We start from the raw sequence: 12,623 nt of genomic DNA on the forward strand, positions 1-12,623 counted from the left end.
TAAATTCAAAATTTAAATTTATTTTTTCTTAAATTTAAGATTTAAATAATTAATTTTTTATTAATAAATAATTGCAAAGATAATTTCAATTTTGCTAATTTTAATTGGTATATTCTTTTAAAGAAGTTGATTTTTTTTATAAAATTCTGAGAAGATACTTTCTTTTAAATATTAATGAATAACTAATAATACTAAAATTTATAAATATAAAAACTTCTAAATTAACTGAAAATACACTTTAAAAGTTTATTTTTAATTTAGTTTTTTGTCATTTTTAACAATTTAGTAAATGAAAATAATTAAAATTAATAATTTTGAAAAAAAAAACAAATTTAAACTAAAATAATTAAAAAATTAATTAAAATAATTGCTATAAATTAAGAATATATATGAATGAAATTGACAAATTTATATTTAAAAAACTAATTTATATATAGCAGTAAGTAAGTAATACAAAAATTTCAGTTTAATAAATTAAATATTAAATCTATTTTTTCATCCTGATCTAATTTTTATTTTTCATCGAATATTACTTGGCATGATTGAGGAATGTAATAAGAAACATTTTCATCAATACATGCTAAGCATGAGTTAGAATATGTTTAACTCAAAGATTAATTTAAGGTAAAAGTTTTGTTATCAAAAACACCGCAAACAGGTCTATACTCTTTTGTACATGTGTCATTTTAGCTATCATCAGGATGGCAGAATATTGCTTATTTAGGATACTCTTCACATTCTCCTAAAGCATAAAATTCTATTTTTCCTGAAATACAGGCTTCACATTTATTTGAAAAAGTTTTATAAAATTATTCTATTTAGCCAATTGAATTTTGAACCACTCCACAAACAGGTAAATATTCTTTAGTACAAAAACTTAAATTTTTTTGAGAATCTTCACATTTAAAATTAGCTGCTTTGCATAAGCAAACGATCAGGGCAAGAAAAATTACCTTCATCATATTTTATATTTAGTCTATTTTACTTATTGTATTCCTTTATTTTGATGTTTTAATTCAATTAATAATTATAATTTTCAATTTCAATTTTGTAAATTAATTTAAAGAAAAAATTTACCCAAAAATCATAGATTCTAATTTGATTATTATTTCAAATGTAAGGGACATTTAAAGATTAAGAAATTTATTAAATTTTTACTATATTAATTACCTTCAAAATTATAGTTTTTTTTAGAAAATAGTTTTCTTTACAAAAATTTTATTAAAAATATTGAAATAATAAGCACTAAATACTTTAATTTATGATGAAAATATTTTTTCTTTTTATAACAATGAAATAAATATTAAATTATTATAAAATTATAGTGGAAAGTTTCTTATTTTTTTACAGTGTGAGTTTGGTGGGAATCTATTTCATGAATGAAAATTAAATTAGTATAAAATAGAATTAATTGCGCGTATTTTATAGCATAGACTTTTAAAGTTATGAAATCATTAATACTAATTTATAAAAAAGCGCATAATTGCTTTTTATTAAAATTTTGAAAACTAAGCCATCGAAAATAATTAAATCTTTTTGATGAATTAATTAAATCGAAATTCTTTTATGGAAATAGACTTCATTCTGATTATTAAATTAATTCAATATTTCCACATAAATCATTCATGTATTATTTCTTATATAAATTACTTCATAAACTAAAATAGAATATTTAATTTCATAAATTAACTATCATATTAAATATTTTTATGAAGATAATAACAATACTTTTATTTACAAGGATATCAAAAAACATCTGTCTTATTAACAATTGTTTATCATATTTAATTTTATATCCACACTAACTCAGTTAATTAAAATACTTCCTTTAATATTTTTGTCCATAAAAATCCTATAAGTTCATGAGAAAAGCAAAATTAATTTGTTTTTGATATTTATTTCCTAATTCACATTTGTTTTATATGCTTATTTATAAAGAATTTTCTGAAATATATTTTTTATTTTTAGCTTTAAAAATATTGCTAATGAACTAAAATAGTAAAATTTTTTATGAATTTAATAAAATCATAACTTTATATATAGATGTAAGATAAAATACTAAAATTCCATTTTATTTATAATTATTTTAAGCAAATTTAAGAAATTTTGTAGGACTTCAATTTCATTCTGAGTTGTTGCCAGAAGGTAACTTCATTTCTTCACAGTTGCCAGGAACAAGGTAAGCAACATGTTCATTAATGCAGGCAGAGCACTTGTTAGAATAATTCATACCACAAGGGAAACGGAAACATTAGATGGATTAGTCAAATAAACCACAAACAGGGAAGTATTCTCTGGTGCAAGCCTTGTTCAAGTGAGCATCAGGATGACAGAAAGTAGCTTCCTTGGGGTATTGTTCACATTCTCCAGTAATATAGAATTCAACATCCTTATCAGCACAAGCACTGCACTTGTTTCCATAAGTAGCAACAGTTTATGAGAATCTATTGTTAGAATTAATCTTGACACCGCATACAGGCATGTATTCCATGGTACAGAATTCAGCCTTCTTTTGTTCAGCAGTACATTTAATGTTGGCAGCAGTGCATACACCAAGGATGACGATAGCAATAAGAATTTTGTTCATTTTTATTTAAGATTTAATTTTTGTTTTACTATTTTTTTTTTTAATTAATTTTCTTTATAAAATTGATCAAGTATTGGCTGCTTTTGAAATTAAAAGATTCTGATTAAAAGTTCAATAAATAATTGTAAAATTAGTAAAGTAATAAATTTCATCTATAGCAAAAACAACAATCAGAATTTATTAAATTTTATTTATATTAAAGTAATTTAGACTCTCCTATCTAAATTTTTGACTCCTTTCTATTTCATGATAGTTTCAACTTAATCTGATTTTAGTTATACCAGATATCCCACCTGAGATAAAATTCAGTGTTTATATTAATTTATACTCTTCTTGTAAAATTTAGCTTACATTAGCTCAATAAGTATTAAGTTTGCAACTAAAAGATACTTAGGATTAGTAATACTCAAATTTATTACTCAATATGAGAAATTACATCGATTTTATACCATCTATAAGTTTTTAATACCCTTCAAAAGACAATCAACTTAACTTTATATTTTTATTAACAAGAGGTCAAAATATAATTTTCTAATACACCATGTAGCAATTTCTATTTTTAAAATAAATATTTCTGCATCTTTGCTCTAGAATGTTTTTATTTTGCAATTTTTATTTTAAAAAAACTTGCTTTAATTTAAACAAGAAGAAAATATTTGATATCAACTTATTTATTTATTTATGATTTATTTCATGAAATAGAAAGTATCTCAACAAGTATTAAATATTTTATTAAATAGATTCTAATGAATTTATTTAAATTTTTCTTCATACATGAACAAATTAATACATATTTTAAAATAAGATATGACACAAAACTTTAACATTCAATTTGTATAAAAAGTAAATTAATTTTTTTTAACCTCATTTGACATTTTTATTTATTTCTATTTTCAATATAGTTATAAAATTTGTTTTGACTTTAAAATAAAACCACTTATTAAAAAAATTACAAATTTGTAGTAAAGTGTTTTTTATATAGATCTCTTATTAATCTCATCATATTTATATATATAATTATAGTTTTTTTATAGGTTCTTATTTAAAATACCAAAAATTTAAAATTATATTGCAAACAGTTAAATATGTAGATAAAATACGATAAAATACTAAAGTTATAATTTATTTATTTGTTTAGATCATTATTGATATTATTCTTGGTGATGGCAAAAACCAGTCAAGAAATAAGAGACGTGTTCGTTGATGCAGGCCATGCACTTATTGCTGAAGTTTGAGCCACAAGGACCTTCAGTACAGGTTATAGAATCATCAAATAAACCACAAGTAGGGAAAAATTCTCTAGTACAAGCCAAATCTAAGTGAGCATCTGGGTGACAGAAGTTAGCTTCCTTAGGATATTCTTCACAGCTACCAACAGCGTAAAATTCAACTCCTTCTTCAACACAAGCATTGCACTTGTTTGCATAAGTAGTCTTAATAGAACTGTACTTAGAGCTTCCTTTTTCAGCTATCTTAACACCACAGACAGGCATATATTCTCTAGTGCAGAATTTAGCTGTCTTCATTTCAGCAGTGCATTTGAAGTTAGCAGCAGCGCAAAGTCCTAAAATAGTAAGAGCAATTAAGATTTTATTCATTTTTGTATATTTTTTGAAATTATTTATTTGTTGATTTGTTTTTTTGTTAATTAATTATTATTTTAGACTAAATAACTTTTGGAAGATTTAAATTGATTTCATTCATGTATTTTGTTTGTTTAATTAGTTCTAGTAATTTGTGATGCCAATTAAATCTAATCTCAGGTTAAAAGTTTGACTTGTTTCTGGGTTGGTTCATATGAATGAAATATACTAATCCACTTAAGTAAAAATAAGCAAGCAAATTTTAATATTTTTTTTGAAAAGAAAGCAAATTAACTTAAAATATTATTTTCTCTTTAATTTAACCTAAAAATTTAATATATTACACATTTTATGTTAATGATATTCAAATTTTAAAAAAAATTTTACATATATAAAGAAAATATGATTGATAAAATAGTTATTGTATTTTAAATTACTATGCTTAGTTGTTGACGAAATAGTTTATTTTATCACGTTATTAGATAATAAATAATAAAATTAGCATAGGCCTGAAATATCTGCTCGAATGACTGTAATTGACTTTTAATTATTAATTATTTATAATACGTAATCTAAGCAAAGACTAAATGACATAATATAAATAAAGAGTTTATTTTTTAACTATTTGTTAAATTTGGATGGAACAATTGTTATCTATAATTGTATGAAAAACAAGTTTTTTTGCCAAGATAAGTCTTTCTTTCACTCCTCAAATTTAAAACAATATCTAAAATTTTTAAAAAAATAAGATACTTACTTACTTGTGAAAAATATTATTATGTATCTATCTATCTTTCAAAACAATTTTAAGCTTTAAATTATAAAAAAATGTTAAATCAATTAAATTTTTGAATTATAATTTTATATCAGATGACAAAATAAAAATAATTATTATTACGTAGTAATTTAATAAAAAATGATTTGATAAAAAAATTATTAGCAGCTAAAAAATATCTTGAATATTTTGATTAATTTTTTTTAGTTCTACAAAATTTTAAGCGTCTTTGTATAATTATTGAGGTTAATTTTATTAATTTAAACTTAGTTTTCTGCATTACAATTTTTTAAGTATAATTAAAATATTTTATCCTTAAATCTTAATTATAAAAGAATTGAATAATATATTTAATCAGTGTCATTTAGATACTAATATTATGTCAGTATTATAAAAAAATTATCAAAAAGCAATCATACATATTGAATATATAGTTTATTTTTGTATTAAATCAACTAATCAATTGTTCTAATCAATTTAGGTTCTATTAATTAGTAGACCTCTTTAATAAAAAATTTACGTAAATTAAAATGATCATATATACTTAAAATTTATAGGTTATAGTATAATTAATTATTACATTAATTTATGATAAAACTATATTCAGTCTTATTTAATTATATATCAAATTAAAAAATTAAAGATATTTTATTTTAAATTAGTTCCTTTATCAAGATTGGATATTATTTTACTAAAGTAATATTTTGAGTGCACGAGTGTATGGCTTTGGGTCTTAAAAATATTAATATCCTCTACTAAATAGAAAATGAAATGTATATATTTATTAAAATATCATATACTAATTTTTTATTATTTAATTACTCACAAATAAAGTCTATTAAATTGTTTCTTTCTCAAATACTTGCATTATAAAATCTTTCTTAAATAAATGACAAAAAAAACAATTTTTATTTGAATATTATTTAAAAAGCTAAAAATTATGAATTTTTATTGCTAACAATTAAATATATAGATAAAATACGATAAAATACTTAAATATATTTATTTATATCATTATTAGTATTATTCTTAGTGATTGCAATAACCAGTCAAAAAGTAAGAAACGTGCTCATTGATACAGGCCATGCATTTATTGCTAAAGTTTGAACCACAAGGACCTTTAGTACAGGTAATTGAATCATCAAATAAACCACAAGTAGGGAAGAATTCTCTGGTACAAGCTAAATCCAAATGAGCTTCAGGGTGGCAAAAAGTAGCATTTTTAGGATATTCTTCACAGCTGCCTACAGCATAAAATTCAACTCCTTCTTCAACACAAGCAGTGCACTTGTTAGCATAAGTATTCTTGATAGAGCTGTACTTAGAGCTTCCCTTTTCAGTCATCTTAATACCGCAAACAGGCATATATTCTCTAGTGCAGAATTTGGCAGTCTTCATTTCAGCTGTGCATTTGAAGTTAGCAGCAGCACAAAGTCCTAATATAGTAAGGGCGATCAAGATTTTGTTCATTTTTTAATAGTTATTCTTTGTTTTTATTTTTTTTTTGTTGTTGTTTTTTATTAATTAATTATTTGAGTTTATTAATTCATTTTTTAGAGTTTTTAATTTGATATTAAGAATATTCTTTGAGTTATATAATTCTTAGTTCTACAAATTGTAAACATAATTTCATATAATCTGAGGTTGAGATTTATTTAGTTTAGTATGTTGAAAAAGAAAAATATGTATTCATTTAATAAATTTAGTCAATCAATTTTTACCATTATTTTTTTAAATGAGTAAGCTAAATAAATAAATAATATAAAAATATCAAGAAATTGCAACAATTTACTTTTTGATTTTTAATGATTAGTATTTTGTTTTTAATTTATTCTTCATTAATAAATACATGTTCTTTCAAGCAAACAAACTAATTCTGTCATATTAAATTTAACAAATAGTTAATCTTTATATCAATTTAAATATTGATAATAAATTTCAAAATATCACATAAAAGACTTTAAAGAATGAATTTTTTTTAAATAAAAATATTTTTAGGAATATTTTCTTACCTTATAATTGAATCAAACAAAAATATAAAAAAAAGATGTACTAAAATAAATGAAATACTTACAAATTTTAGGTATTTAAGATGAATTTTTGTATGAATACAATTAATGTAGCTTATTTAGTCATATTATCTAGCAATATAAAATAAAAGTCATATTTATTTGTAATATGACTAATTATTAGCTTCTTTAATTTAATGCATTAATTAATACGTAATGTAAACACACTTAATGACTTATTTGAATAGAGATTATTATATAATTTTGTTAAATTTTGATAGAACAATTATTAATTTCAATTAAAAGAACAAGATGTAAGAGTAGGTTGCTCATTTATTGAATTTTAGTTTATTTAAAATAGGTATTTAAAATATTTAAAATTTTTAAATAATATGAGAAGTATAAACATCTAAATTATGAAGTATAAAATTATTCATAGGAAATTACTAATGTAATTCTAGCAATTTTAAAAAAATTTTTAAGTTAGATTTAATTAGGTAGAATAAAATTGCTAGTAGTACAATTTTATTTAAATAAAATTGGTAAAAAGATAATAGAATGATAAGTATTACTAAAAATTAATCAATTTATACCTGAAAAATTAGTTAATATCTAACAGTGGTTCTATTAAATATAAAGCGTAATTGAATATTTATTGAGGTTAATTATTTTTAGTCTGTAAGTTAAATAAATATCACCAATATTAACAATTTACTATGGTTAAGTTAAAGTTTGTTTTCATTAATTGCCTATATTATTGAAATAATACTGAGGGAATACTAAAATTTTAAAGTTTTGATTTTATTAAATGGTAAAAAATAGAAGAAATTATAATAAGATTTATAAGCAATACCAAACTTTTTGATGTTTATTTTTTAATTCACATAAAGATAAAAGGGAGGTTGGAAGCATGATATTTAATTAATTTATTTATTTTTATTTAAACAGAAAATGTCCACAATTTTTTTTTTAACAAGGATTTTATTATTTTTTAAACTAATTTACTTCATACTTAATAAATGGAAATATATTTAAATATTTATTTTATATAAATTGTTTTTAAAATAGCTAGTGATTGTTTGTTTGTTAAAGGCATATTTTTTGAATAATGGAATAAAATAAATTTGAATATTTTAAAGATTATCAAAAATAAATATCAAATAACATAAAATACTTATATTTAATATTAATTAAATTTATTATTATTGATATCATTTTTAGTTTTTGCAATAGCCAGCCATGAAATAAGAAACATGTTCGTTAGTGCAGGCCATACATTTGTTGCTAAAGTTAGAGCCACAAAGACCTTTATCACAAGTGATAGAATTATCGTATAAACCGCAAGTAGGGAAAAGTTCTCTGGTACAAGCTAAATTTAAATGAGCTTCTGGGTGGCAAAAAGTGGCATTTTTGGGATATTCATCGCAACTTCCTACAGCATAGAACTCGACTCCTTCAGTAGCACAAGCAGAGCATTTGTTTCCATAAGTAGCCTTAATAGAGCTGTACTTAGAACTTCCTTTTTCAGCCATCTTAACACCACAAACAGGCATATATTCCATAGTACAAGCTTTGGCAGTCTTCATTTCAGCAGTGCATTTGAAGTTTGCAGCAGCACAAAGTCCTAAAATAGTGAGGGCAATTAAAATTTTATTCATTTTTAAATTTTTTTTTATTTTTTATATTTGATTTTTTTTTATTAATTAATTATTTGATTACATCAATTAATTTTTCGATTATTTAAATTAATTTTAAGGATTTTGGTTCTGATAAATTGCAATCTTAATCAAATGTAAACTGAGGTTGAAAAGATATCTTTTGATTAATTGTATTAAAAAGAAAAATGTTCCTTTATTCTATTAAATCAATAAAATATCAAACAAAAAAAAAATATGGTTTAAAATAAATGTTGACTAAAAAAAATGAATTAACTATTTAATTAATAAGTAAAATAAATATTTTTTACTAGATAAGTTAATTTTTATTATTTTATTTTTAATGAATAATTTGAAATATATAAGGGTCTATTATTTATTTAATTAGTTTTCTTTTTAAAGCTTATTTGTTCAAAAAATTGTTAGTATAAAATCTTATGATATAAAAAATAATACTAAAAATAAAATATTTTTTAAGTTTAGAGGAAGATGGTATCAAAAATTGATAATATAAAATGAAAAAAATAAGTCAGATTTGTTTACTTAAAATAAAAATCTTTTTACTTTTGGTAATTTAAATTTAGCTTTTGTTATTGTTGATGAAATACTATTTTTATCACAATACGTAGTAATAAAAAATAAAATTCGCATTAGACTGTAGTATAATTAAGCATGAGTTGAATAAATTGTAAAGAAAAAATGATGGTTTACATTTTAAAAAATATAAATAAGGATAAAAAAAACATATGTATTATTTGTTTGTAATGTTTTAATTTACTTAAAAAATGCCAATGTAAGATTTAAATTGATCTTAATAAGATTTCTTTAGGTACGATAAAATTGTTAGTTGTGTGATTTTTATCAAAATTTATAATAATAATAAATAAATTTGGTTTGATATTATTTTTGTTCTATTAAATCTAAAGCGTCATTAAAAATATATTAAGGCTTATTCTGTTAATAACGTTTGTATCAAATAATACCTGATATTATTATAAATTATGTGCTTTTTAACAAAATTATTTCTTTTTTATAAAATTTAGACAGAAATAATTAACTTTGACTGTATTATAAAAATTCAAAAATTTCCCATTTAAGATGTAATTTAAAAAATTTATTTTTCAAAGAGGAGAAAATGTAAAAAATTTATTTTTCTTTTTCTAGTTTTTATCCAATTTAACAAATTCTTTGAATTTGTTTGAAAATCCTTTCAAATTTACATATTATTTTATACAATTTCAATCTTCTTATATTGAAAATTTAAAATTTACCAAGGCATAACTTCAATTACAAAGCTAAACCCAAATATTTTTCTTTCAGAATATAAACTCTATTTTTCAAAAAATAAACTTACATTTATTTTGAATAACTTTACAATTTTCATGTGGTAATTAAGAAAAATAATAAAAATTTGATCTTATTTAATATTTTTTATGATTTTCAAACATTTTTACTTATACTATTTATATATTTATATTTAAAATACTATTATTTTTGAATAATTTTAAATTTGATATAATCATAAATCTCAGTATTTATATTTGTGGTCGCAATATCCAGCAAGGAAATAAGAGACCTATTTATTAACACAAGCCATGCATTTATTATTGAAATTAGAACCGCATGGACCTTTAGCACATATAATAGAGCTATCAAACAAACCACAAGTTGGGAACAATTCTCTAGTGCATATCTTGCTCAAATGAGCTTCAGGATGGCAAAAAGTAGCATTCTTAGGGTATTCTTCACAACTTCCCTCAGCATAGAATTCAACTCCTTCTTCAGCACAAGCAGTGCACTTATTTCCATAAGTGGTTTTGATAGAGCTATACTTAGAGCTTCCTTATTCGGCCATCTTTATACCACAAACTGGCATATATTCTCTGGTGCAGAATTTATTAGCCTTCATTTCAGTAGTACATTTGAAATTTGCAGCAGCACAGAGTCCTAAAATAGTGAGAGCGATAAAAAATTTGTTCATTAGATAAATCTAGTAATATTTTTTGGATTTATTTTATAATACTTTTTAATTAATTATTTGCTTGAATTAATTAAATTTGTTGGTATTTTAAATTAATGTAAGGATGAATTTTAATTTGCACATAATTTAGTTCTATTAATTACCTAACCTCTTATGACACTAATTAAGGCAAAAAAATAAATTAATAAGTAATAGGAATAGATAGATAAAAGAATGAGTATAACCTAAATTTATGATTCTAATTTAACCAGAATTACTTTTATAAATTTCAAATATATTCTTTTAATATCTATTACTTCTCATTTTTTAATGTAGTAAGTTTGCTATAGATTGACTATCAAACAAAGTGTAGGAACTACTTGCTTAATCTTACACGTGCTTTAAATTATGCAGCCTTATTTTAATTCAAAAAATATTATTCTAATTTTATTAAATCTTTTTGTAATATCTATTTATTTTTTAATTTTTGATTCTCAATTTATTGTTGTTCTATATTTTAAACTTAAAATATTCGATTGATTTGATTTAAAAATAGTGCTTTTGATGATGTTTTAAAATAAAATGTATTTTATAGTTAATTTAAAATTTATTATTGTATGTAAAAGAGTATTTTATTATTTAAAATTATGTAATTTTTATTTATTTGCATATTTTTAAGAAAAAAAAAATAATTCAATCTTTCTAAATTTGTTATGATAACAAACAATAAATAATTGACTTTTGTTATGATTTGTGAATGATAAAGTGCATACACTTATTAAATAGTATAATTTATTTAAATTTAATTGCTTTTTATATTGAACTTTGAGTTAATTAACTCTTTAATTGTAAATATATTTATTAGATTTTATAAATGGATTATAAAATAAATAGATCAAAAGTTTTAAAAAGTTATTTGAAAATATTGATAAATAAATGAATCTATCACAATACTATTTATATTATTTTGTAATTTTATTATATATTTATTTTGTAATAAGCATCAAACTCTAAGATCTTCACAGCTTCCTTTTACGAAGTGAGTTACTTCCTTGTTAATACAAGCAGTGCATTTGTTAGAGTAATTCTAACCGCAAGGAGCAGCAAAGCAATTGATGGAGGAATCAAACAAACCACAAACAGGAGAGAATTCTCTAGTACAAGCTACGTTTAAATGATCATCGGGATGACAGAATATAGCTTTCTTGTTATAGGATTCGCATTCACCTTCTGCGTAGAATTCAACACCTTCAGAACAAGCACCACATTTGTTACCGTATGTAGCAAATGTTTAAGAATATTAGTTCTCAGGATCAATCTTAACACCACAAACTGGCATATACTCCATTGTGCATATTTTAGATTATTTTTGTTTTTCTGTGCATTTAATATTAGCTGCAGTGCAGAAACCAATAATAGCAACTATAACAATTAATTTATTCATTATTTTCTTTTCTTTTCTCAAAATTTTTTGATAATTGTATTTATTAAATTATTAAATAAATAAATATAAATAAACAAAGCAGCTTGGAACCTCGCTATTATATTAGCAGTATGTAAGATAAATTGGGACATTTATACATATAAGTATCATATAATTTCTTAAAAAAATAGAAACAATCAGTATTACAATACCTGGTTTTAGTTAATTTTGATTATATCAGAATTAGTTAAATTACTTTTTTTAGAAAATTAATAATAAAGTCTCTAATCAATTTATTGATTAGACATATTGATCTCTTTTTATTTAAACAAAAAAAATCAAATTATATGGTTACAACCATTTCAAGCTGTTTTAAAACTCAATTTGCTTCAATTCTTAATAATAAAATAACACATTTTGGCAAGTAATATAAATTTTCTGAAATTTTTTCTAAATGCTAACTTATTATTTTAAATCCTCTTGTTTTAAAATGAAAACCATAGACTTTTTTTTAGATAGTAATTACTATTTTAAAAACAAGCTATATAATGGAATAAAATTAACTTTTAAACATTTTTTCTCTCTCAAAGGAATTAAATAATTTATAAAATGTAAGTTAAATGGGGTTGAT

General features: G+C 21.5%; 7 protein-coding genes across 7 annotated transcripts; all 7 read right to left on the reverse strand. All coding sequences in view use genetic code 6, as the record gives it.

The window, feature by feature from the left end:
* Positions 1–461: 461 nt before the first annotated feature.
* On the reverse strand, positions 462–962 carry TTHERM_00823450 (kazal-type proteinase inhibitor 1; the record flags this gene model as incomplete). Its single annotated transcript, XM_001031451.3, has 1 exon — positions 462–962. The coding sequence occupies one exon, from the start codon at positions 960–962 to the stop codon at positions 462–464; it is 501 nt and encodes a 166-aa protein (XP_001031451.1).
* Positions 963–2,122: 1,160 nt separating this feature from the next.
* On the reverse strand, positions 2,123–2,587 carry TTHERM_00823460 (kazal-type proteinase inhibitor 1; the record flags this gene model as incomplete). Its single annotated transcript, XM_001031452.3, has 1 exon — positions 2,123–2,587. The coding sequence occupies one exon, from the start codon at positions 2,585–2,587 to the stop codon at positions 2,123–2,125; it is 465 nt and encodes a 154-aa protein (XP_001031452.1).
* Positions 2,588–3,726: 1,139 nt separating this feature from the next.
* Positions 3,727–4,185, reverse strand: TTHERM_00823470 (kazal-type proteinase inhibitor 1; the record flags this gene model as incomplete). Its single annotated transcript, XM_001031453.1, has 1 exon — positions 3,727–4,185. The coding sequence occupies one exon, from the start codon at positions 4,183–4,185 to the stop codon at positions 3,727–3,729; it is 459 nt and encodes a 152-aa protein (XP_001031453.1).
* Positions 4,186–5,956: 1,771 nt separating this feature from the next.
* Positions 5,957–6,415, reverse strand: TTHERM_00823480 (kazal-type proteinase inhibitor 1; the record flags this gene model as incomplete). The annotated part of the gene is made up of 1 exon (XM_001031454.1): positions 5,957–6,415. One exon carries the CDS (start codon positions 6,413–6,415, stop codon positions 5,957–5,959), a length of 459 nt encoding a protein of 152 aa, XP_001031454.1.
* Positions 6,416–8,165: 1,750 nt separating this feature from the next.
* TTHERM_00823490 (kazal-type proteinase inhibitor 1) lies at positions 8,166–8,612 on the reverse strand (the record flags this gene model as incomplete). The annotated part of the gene is made up of 1 exon (XM_001031455.1): positions 8,166–8,612. The coding sequence occupies one exon, from the start codon at positions 8,610–8,612 to the stop codon at positions 8,166–8,168; it is 447 nt and encodes a 148-aa protein (XP_001031455.1).
* Positions 8,613–10,025: 1,413 nt separating this feature from the next.
* Positions 10,026–10,733, reverse strand: TTHERM_00823500 (kazal-type proteinase inhibitor 1). The gene has a single exon (XM_001031456.2). It carries the CDS (start codon positions 10,711–10,713, stop codon positions 10,138–10,140), a length of 576 nt encoding a protein of 191 aa, XP_001031456.2. The 5' UTR covers positions 10,714–10,733; the 3' UTR covers positions 10,026–10,137.
* Positions 10,734–11,572: 839 nt separating this feature from the next.
* Positions 11,573–12,013, reverse strand: TTHERM_00823510 (kazal-type proteinase inhibitor 1; the record flags this gene model as incomplete). Its single annotated transcript, XM_001031457.3, has 1 exon — positions 11,573–12,013. The coding sequence occupies one exon, from the start codon at positions 12,011–12,013 to the stop codon at positions 11,573–11,575; it is 441 nt and encodes a 146-aa protein (XP_001031457.1).
* Positions 12,014–12,623: the final 610 nt, after the last annotated feature.

The sequence above is a fragment of the Tetrahymena thermophila genome (genome assembly GCF_000189635.1).
Source record: "Tetrahymena thermophila SB210 genomic scaffold scf_8254397, whole genome shotgun sequence".
NCBI lineage: Eukaryota > Ciliophora > Oligohymenophorea > Hymenostomatida > Tetrahymenidae > Tetrahymena > Tetrahymena thermophila.